The sequence below is a fragment of the Hyperoodon ampullatus genome (genome assembly GCF_949752795.1).
Source record: "Hyperoodon ampullatus genome assembly, chromosome: 2".
Lineage (NCBI taxonomy): Eukaryota > Metazoa > Chordata > Mammalia > Artiodactyla > Ziphiidae > Hyperoodon > Hyperoodon ampullatus.
The window spans coordinates 197,932,473-197,957,140 of NC_136915.1; the positions used below are offsets into that span (position 1 = coordinate 197,932,473).

Below are 24,668 nucleotides of genomic sequence, written 5' to 3' on the forward strand. Positions count from 1 at the left end.
GGTTGCCGGTGGAGTCTCGCGTGGGTGGCCAAGCTGGCCTCGAGCTGAACGCCCCTCCTGAGGGCGTTCCAGCCTCAGCCTCTGTGTCGTCACTTACTTTCCTGATCCACGACTTGACGGCCACCCTGACCCTCTCATCACTGCCCGCCATCGCCCCTGCCCGGGGTGCAGCAGCCTCCCAGCCGGTCCCCCGCTTTGTGCTGGACTCATCCCGATCTTCCCCACTCTGAGTCCGACGGACCTTAAAACACAAACCTGATCGTGTCACACACACCCCCCCGCTTAAAATCCCCGTGGCTCCCGACACCCTGAGGACAAAGCTCCTTGCCGAGCTGCAGGACGTGCCACCTGCGCCACCCCGCCACCGCCGGCAGACCCACTGAGCAAGTGCATCCTGCTCCCCTGCCCAGGCTTCAGGGGGGCCGTGCCGCCCGCAGGAAGCCTCTTCTGCCCTGGCGTTCACCCCGCAGGGCCCCGCCACCCCGCACTGCCAGAGCGTCCCGCTCGCCTGCTGTCGTCCTCTTCCTTCCTTTCTCCGTCCCCTCTGAGTTTCATGAGGGTGGACACTGTCCCTCCCTTCACTCAGGATTCCCCGCTGTTGGTACTGTGCCTGGCGCATGCAGGCGCTCAGGCATCTTTGCTTACAAACGTATAAACAAACGAATGCAGAAGGGGGCAGAGAGGTGAGGCAGCCGGGCCAGGGAGGAACGGGTAAGAACGGGAGCTGGAGTTTAGACTCAGGTGTGTCTGCTTCTTAAGTGGACTGTCCTTCCGCCAACACTTGCTGCTCCCGCCTTCCTCTGGAAGCTTCCTCAGAACACCCAGGAATTCGAGGAAGGAGGGCATCCTGGGGGCCTTCCTGCCCTGCATTGTCCCTGTCGGGGGAGGCGGAGGGCAGGCCGAGCTTGGAAGGGCGTCAGGGAACGACAGCGGCCAAGGGCTGGAGCCAGCGGAGCACGGTCGCAGGCTGGCGCGGACCCTGCCACGGGCCTGGCCATGTGCCGTCAGGGCCTGCACGTCAGTGCCCGGATCTGCACAAATAAGACAGAGGTGGGCAATAAACTTGTTATTTTTTTTAAAAAGCCACGCAATGCCTTCCAAAGCCAAGAATAACATCATTTAGGACTGCCTGCCACTGCCACTTAGGGACAGTCCCTGCCCCGGTGGGCAACGCGGGCCTCACTATGAAGCGGCTGGGCCAGGAGGGGTGGGGGTGGGGACGAAGAGTCAGTGTCTGGACGTGATGCATCTAAGTCAGGAGCCAGAAGGCTGGACCCCCTGCTCCCAGTCCCCTTCCTTCGTGCTCCTCAGCTGGGGCTGCAGGCCTCCTCAGGGAGCCCCCAGGCCTTCTGGGCCGCTGCAGCTGCCTCGGCCCCAGCCCCAGGCCCAGCGTGCTCCTCTGGCCCTGTTAACCGGCCCCTCAGCTGCACATCTACTAACCTGGGCCTGCAGTACAACCCTCCCTCCAAACATCTGGAGTGGGGGGAAACGGAGGGGGAGAGCATGTCTGGGGGCCGGGGGTGGCGGTGCTGGAAGCCAGCTGTCTCCCCAATTCTTAGTCCTGCTGCTTGCTGGGGCAGAATGGGTCAGAGGGGCCAGGTGAGGGTGGGCCCAAGGCTCCCCCAAGTCATTGGATGGCACCACTTTCATAATATTGCTCCTCTGATCAGAAACCACAGACCTCAGGGCCAGCAGGACAAGTCTTGCTATAAGTTACGCCTGCTTTCACGTCCGTGTGCCTATATCTGCTCTCTACCCACTCCAACCAGGTCACTTACCCTGTCGTGTCCCTAGCTCCCCAGACCTGTCCTCGCCTACCTCCAAGCCTTGGCTAGAGCTGTTCCTCAGGCTAGGATGCTTTTCCTCTTCCTTTCTGCCAGGATTTGCCTCTCTACTGCTTGAATCAGTGCAACACACCTCCTCCAGGAAGTCCTCCTAGACTGATTCCATCTGACTCTGAGCCTGCTGAGTACACTGAGTACCAGAACCAGGCTTCCTCAGTTCTCACGCCAGGACGGCAGGAGGGGAGGCCCTGGCCCGAGCAGAGCAGCAGGAAAGATCCAGGCAGAGCTCTCTTGTCTTTGCTGGTGCTGACCTAGAGCCTGCCAGCTGCCACCGGCTGCGGGGGCTGAAGGAGAACATAATCAGAATTCAGATCGGCGGGGAGGGCAGGGTGTGAGTACAGACATAGTAAATACCCTTTAGGCGTTATCTACAGATCTGTTTCAGAGCGGGGGTGCAGGGCGGCGTGTGGTAGGGATGGGATACTAAGTGGTGACCTTCTGGCAAGTCTGGAGAGTTCTGAGAAAGGTTGGTCCATGCCGACCCAGGCAGACGGGCCCCTTCTTGGCTCATCTCTCCCTAGTGAGACCTGACCGGTGTCCTGGATCTGACTGCCCCAGCCACTTGGAGTCTGGGAGTCAGAGGGAGAAGGGAAGTGAGGCTCGGGGGACATGGCCAGTGGCCACTCACGTCCCCCTCGGCCAGGCCTCATGTATCTGCCGACCCTGGGTGGGCGGCGTGCGGGCTCAGGCTGGGCTGGGCTGGGGGCTCCCGGAGGCTCTGTCTCCTTTCAGCTGCGAGGTGGGTGTGTGATTCTGGGGTCTTTCTCTGAAATCTCTGCTGCTTGTCTTTGGAAGCCAGTTCCACCTCTTTCTAGGTGAAAGTTGTCTGCACATCCTGAGCCGTGGTTCTGTAAGCTGCGAACTGGGGATGATAAAGTGACTGCTCTGAAGCTTCCTGAGATGCTCCGTGTTCTGCTGGGAGGGTCCCAAGTGCATGCGCAGGGCGTTGCTATGATGAGGCTTATTATTAGACTGACCCATGGGGCCGACAGACTCCACGTGAGGGACCCTGAGACCGTGGGGGCTGGAGCGGTGGGCCTTCACCCCCGTCAGGCTTTGCTGCAGAACCAGGTGGGGTCCTCCTGAGGGGCCGGTCGCCCCTGTGCGGAGTGAGTGTGAGGCCCTCATCGCTTTCCCTCCATGGCGGTCAGCACGCGCACCAGGCCGGTCAAACACCAGCTTCAGCGAGTGACCGTCAGGTGGAGGTTAGGACATGGTCACAGCAGGTCTGTGCAGCCACAAGCGTCCAAGCTGGCGTTTGAATCTGAGCTCATCTGAAGTGCAGGTCCTTCCACTCTTGCGCATAGGTGAGGAGTTTGACGGCTAGTTTATTCTCTTTTGTTCTCTCCTTTTTCATAGCTTTACTTTTAAAGGGCAAAACACCTGGGAATTTAAATACCAGTGTGTTCTCATGTCCAGACGCTCCCAGGACCATCTGTCCTCTCTCAGTGGAGAAGAGGTCTGATACTTTGTTCGTGTACATCTTATCTGCAGTGTGATCTGCAACTTCTTGTGGACATGTTAACTTTTCCACATCCGTATCAGGACTTGCAAACCCAAATTCATCCTCCACGGCCATGATAATCTCCAGTTGGTCCTAACTAAGATCTTCATAAAATGGGAACCGGGAGATTTTCCGCATCAATCTTGTCATAGTTTCTAGACAACACGGTCTTTGGTTTGGTCCAAAGCCAAAGGGGGCATCGCTGGGCTGGCAGCGTAGCCGTGAATCTACCTGGAACCAAGAGCAAGGGCCCGAAGGACACACTGTCATTGAACATAAAACGCCTCGAAATAAATGCCCACAGCTTTTAGGGCTTTAGAGGACCCCCGGCCTCTGAGTCGTAACTGTGGCCGTTAGGATACACTGAGTCACAGAGCTGCTGCTCTCGGGGGCCTGGCAGCCAGCTTCTGAGATGAGCAGGACCTTCATGATGCCAGGGTCCCTCCTGGCTGGAGGAGCAGCAGAGCCCCACAGGGAGAAGCACCCGAGCTGGGCTTCGAAGGTAGAATGAAAGGTGAGCAGCAGAGAGAAAAGGACAGCCCTGCGGGAGGGGGGCAGGCTGGGCAGAGAAGTGGCTGTGAACTGGGGGGCTGCGGGCAATGCTGGACCTGGAGAAGGCAGCCTTGGTTCAGGCCTGGCTGGCAGCCTGGAGGAGGCTGGTCTGCAGCGAGGGCCGGCCCTTCCATGAGACCAGTGAGGAGGCCGTGCGGGGCAGAGCCTGGACCACAGCAATGGCCCCAGAGAATGAGGCTTCTCCTGCTCACCCCCCAATCCTCCCCTCCCCGAGCCCCGCCCCACACAGGCGCCATCCCCAGCCGAGTGCAACAGAGCCTGGGACTTAATTATACGCTGACACAGTTTGTTTTTAAAAAACATGTTTGTTTTTGTTCTGACTCATTGTAGAGAATTTAGAAAATACAGAAAATAAAAAAAAAATAGAAATCACCCACAATTCTACCACCCAGACGCGATGCTTGTTAACATGTCTGCATTTCTCTCTGAAACCACATACCCTCACAAACACACGCTTCCTTCATGATGTGCTAATCTTTACAAATTGTGTTGGGGCCTGGTTTATTGTTCCTTCGAGACTGTACTAACCTAGCACTGGGGTAATTGTTTTAGCTTTAAGGACTTTTAAAATTTGAGATGTAATTCACAGCATAAGATTCACCCTTTAAAAGTAGACAGTTGAGTGTTTTTAGCATGTTTACAAACTTGTGCAGCCATTAGCACCCTCTAATTCCAGCACATTCTCATCTCCCCAGAAGAAACCCATCCCTGTGAGCTGTCACTCCCCATCTCCGCTCCCCACACCCCAGCCCCCGAGACCTCTAATCTACTTTCTCTCTCTCTGCATTTGCCTATTCTGGACATTTCCTATAAATGGAATCATACAAAAGGTAGCTTTTTGTGTCTGGCTTCTTTCACTTCGCATGTTGTCAAGATTTACCCAGGTGTGTATTCGTGGATCTATCAGTACTTCATTCCTTTTGACGGCTGAATAATATTCTGTTGTGTGGATAGACCACGATCTGTCTACCTGTTACCAGTTGGTAGATGTTAGGTTGTTTTCACTTTTTGGTTATTGTGAATAAGCTGCTGTGAACATTTGTGTGGATGTGTTTTCAGTTCTCTCAGGTGTATAACCAGGAGTGAAATTGCTGGGTCACATGGTAACTCTATAGACAACCATTTGAAGACCTGCCAAACTATCTTCCTAGGTGGCTGCAGCATCTCACCTTCCCGCCAGCAATGTCTCTATGTCCCTGTCCACACTTGGTACTGTCTTTGTAATTATAGTTTCCCCGTGGGTGTGAAGTGGTGTCTCGTTGTGGTTTTTATTTACACATGCTAGTGACTAATGGTGTTGAGCATGTTCTCATGTGCTTATTGCCCATTTGTTTATCTTGTTTGGAGAAATCTCTGTTCTGATCCGTTGCCTATTTTAAAACTGGATTGTCTTTTTCTATTGTTGATTTGTAACAGTTCTTTAAATATTCCAGATACAAGTCCCTTACGGGATGTATGATTTGCATATATCTTCTCCCATTCTGAGTCTTGTCTTTTCATTTTCTTGATAGTGTCCTTTAAAGAACAAAAGTTTTAAATTTTGATGAAGTCCAATTTATCTGTGTTTTCTTTCTTTCTTTTTTTTTTCTCCATTCTTTTGTTGTTTTGTTTAAGAAACTATTGCCTAATCCAAGGTCAGGAAGATTTATAGGTACGTTTTCCTCTAAGAGTTTTATAGTTTTGGGTCTTTGATCTGTTTTGAGTCCATTTTTGTATAAGGTGTGAGATAGAGGTCCAATTTCATTCTTTTGCATGCAGATGGAGAGTTCAACGAACCATTTCATCACCCCAAAGGCTGTTTTTTGAAAAGACTGTTCTTTCACCCATTGAATTGTCTTAGCATCCTTGTTTGTAATCAATTTTCCATAAATGTATGAATGTATTTCTGGATTCTCAGTTCTATTCAGTTGACCTATACGTCTATCCTTATAGACCATCCAGTCTTTTTTTTAAAATTAATTAATTAATTAATTAATTAATTTGGTTGCACTGGGTCTTAGTTGCGGCAGTCGTGCTCCTTGGTTCCGGCATGCATGTGAGATCTAGTTCCCTGACCAGGGATTGAACCCGGGCCCCTGGAGCTCGGAGTCTTAACCACTGCACCACCAGGGAAGTCCCTACACTGTCCAGTGTTGATGACTGTAGTTTTGTAGTAAGTTTTGAAATCAGGAAGTGTGAGTCATCCAACTTTGTTTTTCTGTTTCATGATTGTTTTGACTGTTCTGGCTCCCTTGCACTTCCATATGGATTTTTAGGATTTGCTTGGCAATTTCTGCAAAAAAAGAAGGGGGGACACTGGGAGTTTGATAGCGGTTGTGTTGAATCTATAGATCAGTTTGGTGAGTGTTGCCATTTTAACAGTCCATGAATATGTCTTTTCATTTATTTAGATATTCTTTAATTTCTTTCAACAATGTTTTATGGTTTTCAAAGTATAGACTTTGTACTTTTTGTTAAATTTATTCCTATTTGCATTGATGTTATTGTAAATTGAATTTTTTTTTATTGAAATATAGTTGATTTACAATGTTGTATTAGTTTCTTGTGTACAGCAAATGATTGTTATACATATATATATGCATATATATATTCTTTTTCATAATAGGTTATTACAAGATATTGAATATAGTTCCTTGTGCTATACAGTAGTTCCTTATTGTTTATTTATTTTATATATAGTAGTTTGTATATGTTAATCCCAAACTCCTAATTTATCCCCCCTTCCTTCCCCCTTTGGTAACCATAAGTTTGTTTCCTTTGTCTGTGAGTCTGTTTCTGTTTTGTAAATAAGTTCATTTGTATCATATTTTAGATTCCACATATAAGTGACATCATATGATATTTGTCTCTGACTTACTTCACTTAGTATGATAATCTCTAGGTCCATCCATGTTGCTGCAAATGGCATTATTTCATTCTTTTTTATGGCTGAGTAGTATTCCATTGTGTATATATACCACATGTTCTTTATCCATTCATCTGTTGCTGGACATCTAGGTTGCTTCCATGTCTTGGCTATTGTGAATAGTGCTGCTATGAACATAAGGGTGCATGTATCTTTTCAAATTAAGGTTTTGTCCAGGTATATGCCCAGGAGTGGGATTGCTGGGTCATATGGTAGTTCTATTTTTAGTTTTTTGAGGAACCTCCATACTGTTCTCCACAGTGGCTGCACCAATTTACATTCCCACCAACGGTGTAGGAGGACTCCCTTTTCTCCACACCCTCTCCAGCATTTATTGTTTGTAGACATTTTAATGATGGCCATTCTGACCGGTGTGAGGTGATACGTCATTGTAGTTTTTATTTGCATTTCTCTAATACAGGGGTCCCTGACCCCCAGGGCCACGGACCAGTACCGGTCTGCGGCCTGTTAGGAACTGGACCGCACAGCAGGAGGTGAGCGGTGGGCGAGCGAGTGAAACTTCATCTGCCGCTCCCCATCGCTCATATTACCACCTGGACCATCCCCCCGTCCGTGGAAAAATTGTCTTCCATGAAACTGGTCCCTGGTGCCGAAAATGTTGGGGACTGCTGCTCTAATAATTAGCGATGTTGAGCATCTTTTCACGTCCTGTTGGCCATCTGTATGTCTTCTTTGGAGAAATGTCTGCCCATTTTTTGATTGGGTTGTTTGTTTTTTTGTTACGGAGTTGTATGAGCTCTTTGTATATTTTGGAATTTAAGCCCTTGTCAACTGCATCGTTTGCAAATGTTTTCTCCCAGTCTGTAAATTGTCCTTTTGTTTTGTTTATGGTTTCCTTCACTGTGCAAAACTTGTGTGTTTGATTAGGTCCCATTTGTTTATTTTTGCTTTTATTTCAGTTACCTTGGGAGATTGGCCTAAGAAAACATTGGTCCGGTGTATGTCAGAGAATGTTTTGCCTGTGTTCTCTTCTAGAAGTTTTATGGTGTCATGTCTTATATTTAAGTCTTTAAGCCATTTTCAGTTTATTTTTGTGTATGGTGTGAGGGAGAGTTCTAACTTCACTGATTTACATGCGGCTATCCAGCTTTGCCAACACCACTTGCTAAAGATGAATTGTTTTCTCAACTTCACTTTTGGATTGGTCATTGCAAGTGTGTAGAAGTACAGTTGATTTTTGTGTATTGATCTTGAATCCTACAGTCTTGCTGTACTTATTTATAAGCTCAAATAGTTGTTTAATTAGGTATTTTCATGTTTGGGGTTTTGTTTTGTTTTTTCTTTTTTGGTATTTTAATGTTTGATAAGGAAAGCTCCCGTCCATTTTTCTGCTATATTTTGCGCATCTGTTTGTTTTATAACATGGCCTTTAGTTTTATTTTATGAGGCTACACCTAACTCCGGCCCCAAAAAATCCCATTCAGTACATTTTCTGATCCCTTACATATTTGAGAATATATTTTTGTGGACTTCACATATAATTGTCAAAATAACTGGATATAAGATTCATGGATCATTATGTATTTTTCTCAGAATCCTGTCGACGTAGCTCAATTTTCCCCCGGCATGTGGTGTGCCAGAAAATTCAGAGGTTGCCCTCATCATTTTTCCCTTAGAGGATAGCATGTGTCTTCCTTATGAATGCTTATGGAAGTTTTTCCCTTTATCTTTACAATTTAAAGTTTAGCCAGAATGTGTCTGGGTATGAATCACTTTTCCTTCAGTTTGCCTGGAACACAGTAAACATTTATAAAATACAATTTTTTTTTTGTTTTGCGGTACGCGGGCCTCTCACTGCTGTGGCCTCTCCCGCTGTGCAGCACAGGCTCCGGACGCTCAGGCTCAGCGGCCATGGCTCACGGGCCCAGGTGATCCACGGCACGTGGGATCTTCCCGGACCGGGGCACGAACCCGTGGCCGCTGCATCGGCAGGCGGACTCTCAACCACTGCGCCACCAGGGAAGCCCAGTCTCAAAGAATTTTTTAAAATTATAGCTGTGTTGTGCTTCTGCTCCGTTCTTTGTGGGTTAATCTTCTGAATACCTGCAGTTCTCAAGTTCAGATTTAATTCTCTCTCCTGCTCGTCTGATCTCTGTTTTCATGAATTTGGTCTCGTTGTTCTGACCTGTGTTGCGACGTCAGGGGCAGCGTCCCATCCTGTTCTCACGGCCGATTAACTCTCTGTGGTGCTGGTTCCGCTCACTCTCACCTGGGACGCATGTTCCAATTTTGCTCTTTCAGCTTTCCCTTCCTGCAACTTCCCTGCCCACCCAGCTCCGCTCACATTTCAATGTGTCTTTGAAGTTTACCTTTCTTTTCCCCGTTTTGTGCTGTTGTTCCTGCGCCTCCGCCTTTTCTCTCCTATGCGTGTCTGCTCCTGTTCCACTGACATCATCATTTCCTGTACCTTACTGAGGATGTTTTTATTCTCATTCTAGTAATAAATTATTTTTAGAGATTTAATCTTTTCCTGGGTTTCAGGATGCTATTATCATGTTCATGTTCTTCAGAATTTAAAAAAATTGTTGCTTTAAACTTCTTCCTTTCTCTTTTAAAAAATTTTATTTAAAAAAAATGTGGTTATACACAAACTATCAATACTGTGGTACAAATGAACTTATTTACAAAATAGAAATAGAGTCACAGATGTAGAAAACAAACTTACGGATACCAGGGGCTAAGGGGGGGATAAATTGGGAGATTGGGATTGACATACACACACGACTATATATAAAATAGGTAACTAATAAGGACCTGCTGTATAGCACAGGGAACTCTACTCAATACTCTGTAATGACCTACATGGGAAAAGAATCTAAAAAAGAGTGGATGTATGTATACGTATAACTGATGCACTTTGCTGTACACCTGAAACTAACACAATATTGTAAATCAACTATACGCCAATAAAAATTTAAAACAAAAAAATCGTGGTTAAATCTATATAAAGTGTTCCATCTTAATCATAGTCAAGTGTGCAGTTGAGTGGCATTAAGTGCATCACACCACTGTGTCACTGCCCCCACCATCCATCCCCAGACCTCCCTCCGTCCTGCAAAACTGAAACTCTGCGCCTGTTAAGCAGTCACTCCCCAGCCCCCCACCCAGCCCCTGGCCCCCACCCTTCCTCTTTCATTCTCTGTGAATTTTTACTCTAGGGACCTCATGTCAGTGGAATTGCACAGTATTTGTCCTTTTGTGTCTGGCTGATTTCACTCAGCATCATGTCTTGAAGGTTCATCCACGTAGTAGCAGGTGTCAGAACTTCCTTCCTTCTGAGGGCTGAATAATAGTCCACTGTGTGTATGTTCACATTTTGTTTACCCATCATCCGGTGATGGACGGTTGGATTGCTTCCCCCTTTTGACTGCTGTCCTCGTGCTGTGACAATGGGTTTACGAATGTCCCTTTGAGTCCTGCTTCCCCTGATCTTTAAGGAGACAGCATCTCATCGGGACGTGGTGTTTGTCACCAGGTGGCAACATGGATTCCCCCTGGTTTGGCTCTCCATCGTCCGGGGCTGTTTCAGTTAGCTTCTCAGATACACGGATGGGAAGCAGGTCGGTGTGTGTGATCCCCAGGCCGGTGTTCAGCACCTAAGCAGGGGCTCGTAGTTCTGGTGTCCCGCGTGGAAGCCTCCACTTCACCCAGTGGGTGGTTCTCTGATTCCCTGGGCCAAGGACTGCACAGAGGACTGCACGGTGTGAAGGTTTGCCCCCCGGCTGAACATTAGACACACCAGAGGAAATGTTAAATGACGCTATGCTTAGGCTCCACCCTGAACCGACGACTCAGGGGTTCTGCGTCCGGCCCAAGCACCAGAGGTTTACCAGCTCCGCAAGTGATGCCACAGTGGAGCCACGGCCAGAAGTGCTTTGTCTCAAGATGCCTGACTCAGGCTGTCCTCCTGCGCGGTGGCCCTGGCCTCCCAGGATGCAGGTGCCGCCGCCCCCCGCCCCTCCCTCCTGCCGTGTTGTTTTCGGGAATCGGGGTCTCTGAGTGGACACAGAAGTGGGGATTGGGGTGCTGCGGGGGGCTGGAGCCCTGGCTGCCTGGAAGCGCGTCGCTCACACAGTCAGGGGAGGCGGCTGTGCCGTTTTCCGGAACGCGATTCCGAAGACACGGCAAGGGGGGACGTGCCTCCCGCCTTCCGTCTAAGGCAGGGGGCTCCCCTGTGTCACGGAGCAAACCAGATGAAACCACTCACTCCTGGCTGCTCTCCGCAGTTCCACTGACCTCGGGGCCAGCAGAGATGTCAGGTTCTGGTTAAGTGTTGCTTCTGGTCAAGGTCTAAGATTTCGTCTTTTTCTGTGTCTCCATAGGTGTCGTAGTGGGAAGGTGGCTACATTTTCCTCTCTTTTAACTGGGAACTACTGGAGTATCTGACCTGTCTCCTGGGCCAGGGGAGAGGCCTATGGCCAGTCTCCCGTGTCAGCTTCAGCGCGGGTGGAGGCGCGGGGTGCTCACAGGTCAATCCGTGAAATCCGAAGAGGTGATGGGTGTCGAGGGCCCCCGAGGGGGAGGAGGGGGGCCTAGTGCAAGGAAAGGCACCGGCCTTTACAGAGGCGCAGAGGTGAATATACCACGCACTCGGGACGGGAAGTGGGGGGAGAGAGAGGCATGCTTCCCAGAGGAAGTGGAGGATGGGGGGCCCTTCTGAGAAACGAGGCCGATGGGAGAGTCATTCCGGGGACGGGCTCCTGAAGCCCAAGCTAAAGAGTTCGGGGTTGGCTGGAAGCCGTAGGTGACTGAGCAGGAGGAAGACAAGCCCAGAACGTGGGGGTGGTTCTCTAGTCTGTGTGAGTGGATGGGTGGGTGGACAGACAGACAGAGGGGTCGGTGGAGGGGCGGGAGGTAGGGGCTGGGGGGAAAGGACTGACCCCACGCACCTGTGGCCTCCCGGCTCCCACACTGGTCCACGGGGAGCCAGGGGCCCTCGGGAGGAGGGACGCCCGGACCCTGGGTTAGGGACGCAGAACCGGCGTCTTCCTTCCATCCCCCACGGCACCCTTTTCCGTGGCACCTGTTACTACAGAGTCTGGTGGGGTGGCCTTTAAGACACTGGGGTGTTGCTCGTGTTCCTGGACCGCGGACATCTCTGCCCCTCCCTGGAGGGGTCGTCTGCCTCTTCCCCCACCGGCCATAGCACTCCTTGCCGAGGGCAGGCGCCCTGGCCCCAGGTAGCCACAGGACAGGCTAACGCCTCTCAGACGGCCCAGGAAGGCCCACCGAAGCCAACCTGCTGTCTGGAATCCAGCGGTGGGAGGCGGGGGCGTGGATGGGTGCCTTTCAGAGTCCCCACCCCGGATTCTGGGACTGTCACCCACAGGGCTGGCCTTCTGCCCAGATCTGTAGGTCTGTGTCTTCAGGGGAAGCTGGTAAAGGCTGCACACGGAGGCTCCTCCCTGCCTCCCCCATGGAGGGCAGGTAATTATACTTATATGTTGCTGCCGATTAAACACGCGGAATAGCCTGGAGGGAGGCTCAGGTGTCACCTTTGATGTACACAAAGGAAGCTCTCTCTGCTCCTGGGGTTCCCGCCCATCCATCACTCTCCTGGTGGGTGGAGGGGAAGGGTGGCTCCAGCCTCAGCAGAGCTCAGAGGACCGGTTGGAATTGGCTTTGTCTTAATACCCTCCCTTTGATCTGCTGAGAGGCTGACAGCGAGAGGGGAAGGATCTCATTCGGTGACATAAATCAGAGCTAATGAAACCACAGTCCTCCGACAGACGCAGACTTTCCTGTGTGGGGAGAGGCGGTGAGCGGTGTTGCCCTAACCCTCCCCTCCGCTGGGGGGACACAGATTAATTAAGGCTCCATCTCCTGTACCCCCACCCCCGCCCCTGCAGCAAAGCCCGACTTTAAGCTTCTCGGGGCCTAGACACCAGCGTCCGCTCTGCCCCCCGACGCTGTCCGTCACTTTAGGACGCTTCCTCCCGCTGGGGTGCTCGGGGTTCCAACCCCCAAGAGTTTTCATTTCTGGACTCAGCGTCGTGCACACCCTGGGAGGCCAGGCAGTGGGACCCCAGCTCTTCACGAGACCTTGGCCATGACGCGGGGCAGGAGTGGCCATCCCCTTGGGGTCTCTGGGAGTCTAAACCGGGCCCTGTCTGTGGGGCAGAGAAGGGTGAGTGCCGTATGCTCCCCAGTGGGCCAGGGCAGGAGGGAAGGGAAGCTGCCTCCATGCCAACCGCCTTCTTTGGCTCTGCCCTCTTTACTCTGTGACCTTGACCGTCCTTGACCCCTTTCCTCCTTGGTTGCGGGGGTCCCTTTCAGCTCTCACCCTGTGACTGGTCTCTTCTCGGTAGGCGGTCCTATGAACAGTGCTGGAAGTGCTCAGAACTCCATCAAAACAAAAGCCACACAGGTCGAATGCCCACTTGGCAAGTTGCAGGGAGAGGCCACAGCCCATGCCCCCAGGGGTCTTCCCGTGTGATCAGAGAAGAGCGTGGTGATGGTCAAAAGTCCAGAGCTGGCCTTGGCCTTCCTCCCGCCTACACTGAGCATCCTTCCCATCCTCCTTCCCAGAGCTCCCTGCATTCCACGTCTGTGTCCCAGTTCCAGAAGTTTCTCTCAAAAAGCTATAATCTCCATTGAAATTAAAAGGCTACCTAATAATGTCTGCCAGATTTCTAAAAACACTATCGGCAACTTCCATTCTTTAAAAAAGGAATAGTGTCCAAGCGGTAAAATTTTAATGGTCCTGAAGTGCTTGTGGGCCACGGGGGTGGGGTTGGCTGCCTGAAGCCTCTACAGAACGCTAGGCACGTGTGTCAATTAAAATGAAATAAACATAGAGGCTCCGTTCCTCAGTGGCACCAGCCTCCCTTCAGGTGGTCGAGAGCCGCAGGTGCCCCTGCAGACCTGCTGTCTCAGAGGGGACCAGAGGCCCCGCCCCTCACCCGTCAGAAAACTCCTCCCCTGGGAACCAGCTCAAATGTCACCTCCTCTGTGAGGCCTTACTGGATTTCCCACAGGCATCGGGCCGGTCCCAGCTGCAGAGTGTTTTCCGCAGGCTCACTTGACCAAGTACCAACTGTGGGTTTGGAGCCACAGACTTTGGAGTCAGAAGCACGGTTTCACCTCTGAGCCCGCTTTCCTGCAGGCAAGGTGAGAAGGTCGAGCTTCCAACTCCACAGGGCTGGGCTGGAGATTCAATATGCAAGTGTATGGGAAATACTAGCGCGCCTGGTGATGACTAGCTCTCAGGAAACGCTGGCTGAGGTTTTCGTGTTGCTTCATTAAATAATAAAGTAAATAGTCTAAGAGCTTCTCCAGAGAGGGGTTGTGTGCAGCTCATGCTGGAGCCCGGAGCCGAGGCCGGCCTGGCCGTCGGCGCTGATGAGTGCTTAGTGTGTTCCGTGCACTCCATTGGGTGGAATGTCTCAGTCCATCGGGATTGAAGTTCATCCGCTCCGATGAAATCGAGGACTAAGGGACTGACGCTTACTGGCTGAACTGAGACTCCTGTGATGAGGGGCACCTGGGGAGCCTGGTGGTTGGGGGGCTGCGGTAGTGGCTTGTGAGAGTCCTGGGAGAGCGCACAGGCCCCCTGGGGGGGTGGGCATGCAGGCTGCGGTCTCCCAGGGAGCGGGGAGAGTGTCCATGTGTAGAGATACCTGGGCGACAGCTGGTTGTGTCTGCTTGGTGCCCAGGTGGACCAGCCCTTCCGCCAAGCCTGCCCCCTGGGAGCCCCACGCCCTCCCGCTGAGGCTGGAGGCCGGAGGCCGGCACTGGTGGCGGTGTTGATGTGGGAGGCTGGGGCCCACAGCCTGCGGGAGGCCCAGGCACATCCTTGCGGCTCAGCAGGTGCCAGTCTGTCCCCGAGCCCTCACCTTCACGGCGGTCCCCCGGTGTCAGTGGCTGCCTCGTGCACAGGGTCACCGGGTCCAAAGTGGCTGCTTTCTTTCTATTTTCACCTTCTTTCACCTTTCTTTTTCATCTTCTCTGTTGGGCCCGCTGGTCCTCAGGGGTGTCGGTCCCTCTCCGCTCCTAAGGGCTGTGTTCCACAACCGCTGGTCCTCCACGTGGCGTGGCTCAGAGTTGGAGAGACCCTGCAGCCACTGGAGGAGAATAGACCAGGGGACCCTCCCTGGGGCCTGCGCTCAGAGAGCAGGTACTATGCCTGATCCCTTTTGAGTGGATACCTGGTGACAACAAGTGGATCAGCTGGTGGTCCACTAGGAGCCCCGAATCTGTCCCTCTGTCTTGAGTTTGACTAAGATCGGGTAGTACATAGGAAGGGTTAGAGAAAGAAAGTCCAGAGAGGGTCTGTTCGGTCAATCTAGTGCTCTGCGGGCTGTAGGCGACCTTGGTCTCCAAATAGGAATGTGCCTCCTGCAGCTCAGACAGGTGCAGTCCTTATAGGGACCCAGGCTGGTGGAAAGAAGCCCTAAGCTTGAGTCCAGCCCTGCCGCTTACCCGCTTCAGGCATTTCTCTCTCCTTCTCTGGGCTCCTGGCCCTTCTGGTGAGCTGAGTGGGGCGGACGGCTCCTTCAAGCTCTGAGGGAACAGGATCTGCATCTACACCCCAGCTCTTCCGGTCTCTGTCACTGTCACTGAGCAAGGTCCCAGCTCCATCTCTTCTGCTGTCACTGGCTCCCAGCTGGGGTCTCTCCACCCTCCCATTCTGTCAGTGGGACCAGGCCGCTGCCTGAGCCTGCGGGGCTTGGAGAGCAGGGGCCCAGCCCTCCCTCTGGGCCTCCTGGGGGAGCGCGGGGAGCCGTTTGGCTCTGGAGAGGCTCAGCGGCTTCCCCAGAGCCCAGGCAGGCCCGGACTGGCCTGTGAGGTGCCTGCTGGCCAGCAGCCTCCTGGGGAGCGGAGCCCAGCCCCCATGGGAGCTTGGGCTATTGGCTTTACTCCAGGGCTCCGTGGCATAACTGCCCTCTTCTTCCCCGCCGGAGAGCTGGACCAGCTCCTCAGCTGCCCCCCCCAGAGCAGGGGGCCCCCCGCCCACCCTCAAGCAGGGGACCCGGGAGCCGGAACCCAGACTGAGGGGTGGGGGCTGCTTGGAGGACACCCGGCCTGCCAGGGGCTGGGCAGGGGCCGCAGGAGGGTCCCCAGGGGCTAGAGGTTGCTGGGGGCAGGGGGCCGCCCCACACAGGAGAGGGGCAGGGGGAGTGGAAGCCGGTGCCACTCCGTTTCCTCTCGGCCCCCGCCCCACTCCTCTCTGGGCGCCTTGGGGACCCACCTCAAAGGGGGCTTTGTCCTCCCAGCCGACGCCTCAGGTCGCCAGGTGCCGAGCTCCCCCCTGGGCCCCCCGCCCCTCTGCACAGCCTCCCGGTTAGAGAGGCAGCTGCGGGCAGCCTCGGAGCTGTGCGTTTCGTGTGCATTTCGCCTCCAAGTAGTCTCGGATGGGCAGGGAGTCAGTGTGTACAGCTGAGGAGACCAGCCCAACAGGTTAAATGAGGGATTTGTGACTAGATCCGCCTGCTGGCCAAGTCCATGCTCACAGGACCCCCCCAGGGTGAGAGCTGCCACATAAAGTGCAGATACTGCACAGGACCTACTTCTTCTAAAAGGTTATTCCTGTTTATTGGAAATTCAAAGTTAACTGGGCAATGTCCCAAATATTGCATGGGACCTACTTATAGAAAAAACGATTTGTTATTTACCCGAAATTCAAATTTAAGTGGGCAACATGGATCACTGTGTGGGAAATCCAGCCCTGCTGCCCTGGGTCCATGGCCCACACTGAGCCCACCCGTGCCAGGCCCGCCCAGACGCAGGCTCAGGCCTGACCGACCTCGCCCGCGACTGTCCCAGCTCCAACACTTGCCAGTTCGCTGGATTCCCCCTTCGGCACGTCCCTGTCCCCAAGCATCGGGCAGGGTGGGAGGTGCTGCAGACACTTCCTCTGCTCCCAGCCCCCACCCCCCACCGCCCCCCCAACCCCGCCTACGGCGCCTGAAGCCTGTGAGCTGTGGACAGAGGCGGGGTGTTCTCCCTGGTCCAGCCCAGCCCTTCCCTGCGAATGGGAGAGCCGACCAGGGAGAGGTGGCCCTTCTCAGCCCTCCTGCCCTGGGCTGCACCCAACGCAGCAGCAGGACTAATCAGGGCCGTGGTGACCTGTGAAAGCGGGCGCAGGCGTGTGTGAGGCCACACGTGTGTGCTCACCACGTATGCACACAGAGGCAGCTCCCGGACGCCGAGCTCACCGAGGGAAGGCCGTCCCCCTGCCCGGCCCCAGCCCCGGCTCGCGTCCGGCTTCCCGCCTCTGTCCTCTGTCCTTCAGTGGGACGCTTCCCCGGGCGCTCAGGTGCTCACCCTGCTCACGACTCCAGGACCGGTGTCGCAGGGGGTGAGGCACGTGGATTTGGGCTCAGACACCTGGGTGGAACCCCAGCTCTCTAGTGACCTTGGTCCCTCTGTGAAACACGTGCTCAGAGCCCCTCGTGGCATTGCTGCCAGGATGCCGATCACATGCCTGGTACCGACCTGGCCTAGGACAAGGGCTCGTAAGTGGGAGCAATGACACTGCCGGGTCGTGGTTGTCACTGGAGGGGGAGCACCCCTGCCTCGGGGACCCAGGCTCCCTGGAAAGGCAGCGGCCGAGAGCCAGGCTGCAGCCCCACCTGACCCCCGTGTCCCACGGGGAGGGGGGGCTTATGGATTTGACCTCCTAAGGGAGTATGAAGTCGTGCCCGCTTCCCATCCACACTGGCCCTGTGTCCCCCTGCCTGAGGCCCTCATTCATGAGCCCCGCCCGCCACTGTCCTGGCCTAAATCCTACCTTCCTTAAGGCCATTTGTGGGGCTGCGGTCTGTGTGGTCTAAGTGGGACTCAGGGCTCAGCTTCCCACCCATGGTCTCTGGGAAAGCTGGGGCCAAGGTGCTGCCCCACTGGGGGTCTCCCCAGGCCCATGAGGAGCCTCCGGACATCTGCTGGGGTCTCTGTGGACGGGAGCAAGGTGAGGGTGAGAGCCTCACCACGGTGGAACGGGTGTCAGAGCAAGACCACGCCTGGTAGGAAGGTCTGTCCGGGTCCCCTCAGGCCACTGGCGGCTCGGCCAGCCCCAGGCTGGGGAGTCGCTCCCCTGTTTATTTGAGGACACTGCTGTCTGTGAACGGTGTGTCGTGGAGGGTGTGGGAGATGACTTACCCAGGAGGGGGTGCTGGAGCCCGGGGCCTGGAGTGATGGGTGACTGAACCCCAGAGCAAGGCCCCAGGGCCAGCCGAGCACTGACCACAGGACGAAACGTCTGGCTCCCCATTCAGGCTCCCTCTCCCGTCCAGCTGTCCCTGCCGCTGACCAGAGCGTCAGAAGCTCTGGGAGGCCTGGCTTGGTGCTTGGGAGACATTAATGTGCTTACGACCCAACCGATGACCTGGGAGTCAGGTTAGAATTCAGGTTCTGACCCAGAAAGACCGGGATGAGGCCTCAGACTCTGCCTTTCCGACCAGCTCCCCGGTGGTGCTGAGCTTACGGTCTGTGGACCGCACTGCCGGAGGACGATCTGCACCACTGATGCCCGGGGCCAGGGGCGGCGGGGGCGGGGGACGCATGACGAGCCGGTGTGGCCAAGCCTGCTCGATGGGGTGGAGAGGCGGTGTGTGAGTGCGGGGTGCGGGAGATGGTGGGTGGGGTAGAGGGAGGAGCTCCAGGTTGGCGCAGGGATCGGCGAGGCGCGTGGGCGCAGGAGCGTGCTGGCGATGCAGCACGACGGTTAGAGGTGTGTTACCTGGAGCTCGAACCCCAGCTTCACTACTTCCCAGACGTGTGACTTACCGCAAGGAACTCAGCCTGTCTGTACCTCATTTTTCTCATTTGCAAAATGTGAACCTCACAGGCTGTGAAAAAATTAAATGACGTGATACATACAGTGCCCCGGAACATAGCAAGTGCACGCTTGGTAAACGGGGCCTCCGACTGTATGAGGATGAGGCTTCAGGCGCTGCCTCCGAGGGTCTGTGATGGCACACGGGGCAGGTGGGGGTGAGGTGAAGGGGTGTCACGTGCGGGGCGCTTTGCAGGCGATGCTAAAGGCTCCTAGAACTGCCGGGGGCGATCCCGTGCCAGGGAGCTTGCCAGGCCGGCACCGTGACATCCCCGGTCAGGGCAACGGGCTCCTTCAGGAGAGGACCCTTTGGGGTCTGGACCCTGCAGTGGTCCAGCTCACCCCTCGAGCTCCCACGGACGTGCCTGTCCCTTTCTGGGCGCGGTCTTGTGCCGAGCACCTGTCTTTTCGCCCACCTGCCCGCCTCCAGGCTGGCCCCTCCTCAGCACCAGAAACCTGGCCACGTCCTTCTTTGTTTACAGCGCCCCCAGCTCCCCATTTCCCTGACACAGAGCACAGAACCGCTCGCAGGGCCCTTAAGCTCCAGCCCTGCCCCCTCCGGCTTCTCCTTGCCCTTCCTGAAGCCCCGCCTGGGCCTGGCTGCTTGCGTCCCCTGCAAGATGCTCTCCTTCTTTCCCACACGCCGCCCTCCTCCACTGGCTGATTCCTCCTAGTCGGCCAGGTCTCCACGTCACATCACCTCCACCTGAGGCCACTCCTAACGCCTCCCCAGCCATCGCACTGCGCTGGAACGTCTTCCGACCTTCCCACTGAGTTGTGAAGGGCGGGGACACCGTCCTCTTTGTGGCCGATGCTCATCCAGCACTTTCCAAACTGTCTGTGCATAGAAACATCTAGGGCACTCTTTAGAAACAGATTCCAGGCCCCACCCTGGCCTTCCGAACCAGGCCATCCTGGGAAGGCTCTTGGAGCCTGTTCCCACCTGTGGTCCCCTGGTCACCAGCACAGTCAGACCATCGAGGGTCTGACGACAGTGACCGAGTGACAGGCACTCACTGAAGGGCCTGTGGCCGTCAGGTCAGGTCTGACGTGGGTGGAGGTCTTTCCTAGTTGCAGCTTGCGGGGCCTGTCCTGGTTGGTTTGCTCTCCCATCCAAGGCTCCTGTGTCTGCCTGTTCACCCACAGCTCCCCTGCTGGTGAGCCTGGGGGTTTCTCCCAGGGGTGGGAGGGACACTGGTGAAACGGCTCAGGGAACAGACAGGAGCACTGCCGGCTGTCGACACGTGGGCTCGTGCTGCCGGGATGGAAGAAAGGCACCTCCGCCACTGCCCAGTCTTCCTTAGGGTCAGCATGACGGGGCCTTCGGGCCTGTGTGGTTGAGGGCTGGCGTTTCCATGACATAGGTGCCATCTGCCCACACAGAGGACCAAGCATCAGTGCAAAGCCCCTCAAGACAGCAAAGTCCAGGGGCAGATCCACGGCCACAGGCCAGCTTGTCTCGTCCCTGTGGGACCAGCTGCATGGGGTGATGGGGTTTCAGCCCGAGCCCTGAACTAGGAGGCACACTGGTCAATGACATCGTGGCTTGGGCACAGCTGTGAAAAGCTGGCATGGGCTGTCTCCTTGTCCTGCTGGCTGCCAAGAGTGTCTAGACCTCACACCAGAAGTCCTCTGCCACCGTGGACCCTCTGGCTGTGGACAGACCGGACCGTCCACCATCCGTCTGCCTGTTCTGACATCCAGGAGCCTCCCGCAGGCCATCAGCCAAGCAGGGAGCCCCGTCCAACACCTGGGCCCTTGAGCCGGGGAGCACGGCGAGCAGTAGGGAGCGGCCTGTGGCTTTGAGGAGGCATTTCCTTTGGCCGCGTCCAGGGAGGAGCTGTCCCCGTGTCCATGGTGGGAACATCTCTGTTATCCAGCCTCAGAGTGGATGGGGCTGGGGAGAACCGCGTCCCCAGAGCAGGGGAGCCGCGGCCCAGATGAGGAGCTTGGGCCTGGCAGGGGGAACGCTGTTGTCCACAACCGGGCTGTGGGTCCAGCCTGGGGTCACCGACGGGAATGCAGGGCGGGAAGGGCCAAAAGCGGTGGCTTGGAGCCGAGGCGAACCCCGGGGTCCCTTATTCCCAGGCGCCTCGGAGGCTGCCCTGGCACAGCACTGACCCTCCCGTCTCTCCACCAGGCGCCTCGATGCCAACCTCATCTCCCTGGTCCCGGACAGGAGCTTCGAGGGGCTGTCCTCCCTCCGCCACCTGTGGCTGGACGACAACGCGCTCACCGAGATCCCCGTCCGGGCCCTCGGCAATCTCCGCGCCCTGCAGGCCGTGACCCTGGCCCTGAACTGCATAGGCCACATCCCCGACTACGCCTTCCGGAACCTGTCCAGCCTCGTGGTGCTGTGAGTGCTGCCCCTCGGCCCACCCAGATCGCGGCGTGTCCACCCTGCACAGCTGCGCTCTTGGCTGTGTCCCTGAGGTTTCCGAACCTTCCGGTCTGCGTTTCCCCTTGTAACGTGAGGATGACCATCTCCTGTTGACCCCGTGGGGCTATTGTGAGGCCAGGCGACATAAGAAGTGCTCTGAGAGGCTGGAAGAGAGGAATTAAGCTGCGATTCCCTCTGCTATTATATGCAAATATTTTAACTATACCGCACCAATGGGAATGCATGCCAAACATCTCCTGAATGATTTCCACCATATTTGACAATCAGGCAATGGGTGGTGCAGTCTTGTGCTTTGGCACAGGGGTGGGATAAACTCACCTCATCCCCAGGCCTGGAGGAGGAGAGAGAAGCCAGCGCTGTAATTAGACAGCAGAGCCCCGCCGGGTAATTCCCTGGGAGAGCATCCCCGGCAGGAACTGGAGCTGGAGCGCAGGGTTAACTCTGTCCTACCCCCCATCCCCCCGCACCCCGGAACTTTGGAGTGCAAATTAGCATTGGAGTGCAAAGTTCACAGGGTAATTGCCAAGGGCTTGGAGGTCACGTGTAATTGCTTTGGGTTACATCCTAATTGCCGTGGGGACGTAAGGCCTCCCCTGCTCTTGGAAATCTGGTATGATTTTGCAAACCAGGGAGCGGACGAGGCATGAGTTTGTCTACTTCTCTGTCCTGGGAGACTGGAGAAGCAGGACCAGCATCCTCCTGCACCACATCCTCTGTCAGCATGGCCACACTGTCCTCCTTCTGGGCGCCAGTGGGGGGTATTGACGGCGGCTAAACAGAATGGGGTGGCTGATTCCAGCTTTGGTGATGCCCTGTGACATGGTGATGTTCCCTGGGAATAAACGGCGTCAGGTCTCTGAGAGACAAGACTGCTGGAAAAATGCGGGCCTCACGATGGGCCCCCGACAAGCGAGCAGCAGAGGGTGTACGGAGCCCCGTGGGGGCCCTGCAGAGTCCAGGGGAGGAGAGCCGGCCGCTGTCTCAGAGGCTGGCGGGCCAGTCCCAGTAGCAGGATGCTGGTGGGAAGGAGAGCAGTGCTGTCGCTTAACTCTCAGGCCGAGGGGACCGGACGCTGAGTCAGGCTCGTCTCGGGGCTCAGGGCAGCCGAAGCAGCTGGAGGAGGGAAGCGGGGGCCTGCTGGGCTGGGGGCCGTCCTGGGCCGGAAAGTTGACTTAGAGTAGGCAGGTGAGGAGCAGGGGCTCCAAGCAGGTGTCAGCAAAGACACGGGGGCGGCGGGCTGTTGGCTGAGGTGAGCACGCCAGTGAGGCCGGAGAGAAGGCCGGGCAGCTGTGTCCACGGGCTCAGAGTCGGAGCAGGAGTCCGGCTGTGGCCTGCGCGGGGCAGGGGAGGCTGGAGGCGAGAAGGGGGGTTGGGAGTCTGGTTTGAAGGATGGGCGGGAACAGGGGAGACTGGATCTAGGAGGCAAAGTCCAGCTTAGGGAGGAGACAGAGGCGTGGCCCTGAGGGACGTTGCGAAGGAAGAATCCATCCGACTTGAGGTTTTCACAGGGTGGGAGGCCAAGGTCGGGGGCGTGAGTGGGGGAGTTTGGCTACCGCGGATCCAGGAGGGGCCGGGGGGCCACCAGGCACAGGAGGGGAGGGGCCCAGGGGCCCACGACACTGAGCGAGGAGAAGGCCCAGAAGCATCGCCCCTGCCCTTCAGCTCCTCCGGCCCTGGGACCGGGGACATAGGCTGCCGTGGCCGGTGACCTTGCAGGGCAGAGGGGGCTGGAGAAAGCCGTCCAGGACCTAGGACTGAGCTGCAGGAAAGCGCAGAGGCAGAGGAAGAAGGTGGGTGGACGGGGGTCTGGCCGGAGGCGTGAGGCAACCAGCGGGTGCAGAGAGGCTTCGTTTCAACCCGAACCCTGGGCCTTGGTCAGGCTGCTCTGCGCGGCCCCGAGGGGACCAAGGGGCGCTGAACTGGACGGCAGTGCTGTCCTGTGTGGGGTCTCATCTCTTCCTCTGGACCATAAGCCCCAACAGGCTGGCCTGCAGAAGGTGCTCGGGACGCCTGGGGTGACCCAGTCGTAGTCTGTAGGCCTGGGCTGCACGGTCAGAAACTGAGATGCTGTGGACCAGAGGCGCTGGCGGGGCTGGGGGACGGGGTGGGGACGGAGATGAGCTTCAGCCGGAGGTGCGGGAAAGAGGAGTTTGGTGACAGCGAAGGAAGCATGGAGGGGAGGGGCTCATTCCCAGAGGCCAGGGCTGTGTTCTCTCCGTCAAATCCAAGCCCCTGCGGTGGGTCTGTCTGCCTCCTGGACATGGAGCAGGTGGGGAAGGACCCCCTTCTCTCGAGACCCCCAGCCCTGCCCACCACATAGGATGGGGTCTGCCTGTTGCCTTGCCATCTGAACGTCTTGGAGGCCAGTCTGATTTCTTCCCCATGTACATGATTTCCTTTTCCTTCCTGAAGACGTCTTTTAATCCTTGAACTTTAATAGCTTTACTAGAATATGACACAGTGTGGAATTTTCTGCATCCAATTTTCCTGAAACAATGTATGCTTTTGACCTGCAGATTTCATTCTTTATTGTAGAGAGTTTTCTTTTGTGTTACATTTTGAATACGTCTTTTGTCTCATGTTTGGATCCTGGCCCTCAGAGACATCAATAGCCCAGTGTTGACTCACATCGATTATTTTCTAGCTGTTTTAGCCTTTCGCTCTCATGCAGCCAAGCTCACCATTTTAGCTCAGGCTTTTTCTCTGACATCCATTGCACTGCCAGCAGTGTCTATACTGTTCCTTGTCTCAAACTTATTTACTAGCTTTTTATTATTATTATTATTATTTATTTATTTATTTATTTTTGGCTGCGTTGGGTCTTTGTTGCTGGGCACGGGCTTTCTCTAGTTGCGGTGAGCGGGGGCTACTCTTTGTTGTGGTGTGCAGGCTTCTCATTGTGGTGGCTTCTCTTGTTGCAGAGCACGGGCTCTAGGCGCGTGGGCTTCAGTAGTTGTGGCACGTGGGCTTCATTGCTCCACGGCATGTGGGATCTTCCTGGATCAGGGATCTGGGAACCAGTTGGGATCCTGTAGTTGAGCCCACCTGTGGCCCCTGCATTGGCAGGTGGATTCTTAACCACTGCACCCCCAGGGAAGCCCTACTGACTGGTTTTTTACTGATGTGTTTTTGGTCTTCAGTTCATTTCCTTACTCTACAATGTCATTTTTGCTTTCACTTAGAAATGCTGTCTTTGAAATGTTTTACTGGGTTGTTTTGCAGCAGAAGGCAGCTGTGATAAATGTCTTGCTGCTCGTTCATCTGTTACGTGTTCTTCTAGGCTTGGGACTTCACCTGGCCTGGGCATCTCTCTTCTGCTCTTCCTGTTGTATGTTTGCACAATTGCCATGTGATTTCTCTTTCTGGCTTCGGCTGGGACAGCTGCATCACCTTGGCCCCCTCGGCTCTCCCCCAAGGCTGTCGTTTGTGGGCCAGAGCGGTGGGTAAATGAGGGTCCACCTGCCTGTGGGTGCCCAGGTGCGCTGGTGCAGGTAGGGTGGTCCCTTGGCAGGGTCAGGCTGTGGTAAACGCAGGAATTCGTTCCCTCCATGCAGGAATTCCCTTGGGCTTCATGTTGTTTCCTCAACGCAGGAGGAGCCCGGAGCCTTCATTTTACTTTCCCTTCCCCTCTTCCCTGGGAAGCC

At 55.2% G+C, this 24,668-nt stretch overlaps 1 protein-coding gene across 2 annotated transcripts in view; it reads left to right on the top strand.

Annotated features, from left to right (window-relative positions):
• Positions 1-24,668, top strand: part of LGR6 (leucine rich repeat containing G protein-coupled receptor 6) — a gene marked incomplete at its 5' end in the record, with an annotated part of 96,320 nt that overhangs the window by 38,933 nt on the left and 32,719 nt on the right. The window contains one exon of one of the 2 annotated variants that reach the window (XM_079726177.1): positions 20,764-20,979. The exons of the other annotated variant lie outside the window; for it this stretch is intronic. Coding sequence (XP_079582303.1) covers positions 20,764-20,979 — 216 coding nt within the window. The remainder of the gene's footprint in view (positions 1-20,763; positions 20,980-24,668) is intronic. 2 annotated transcript variants of the gene reach the window in all.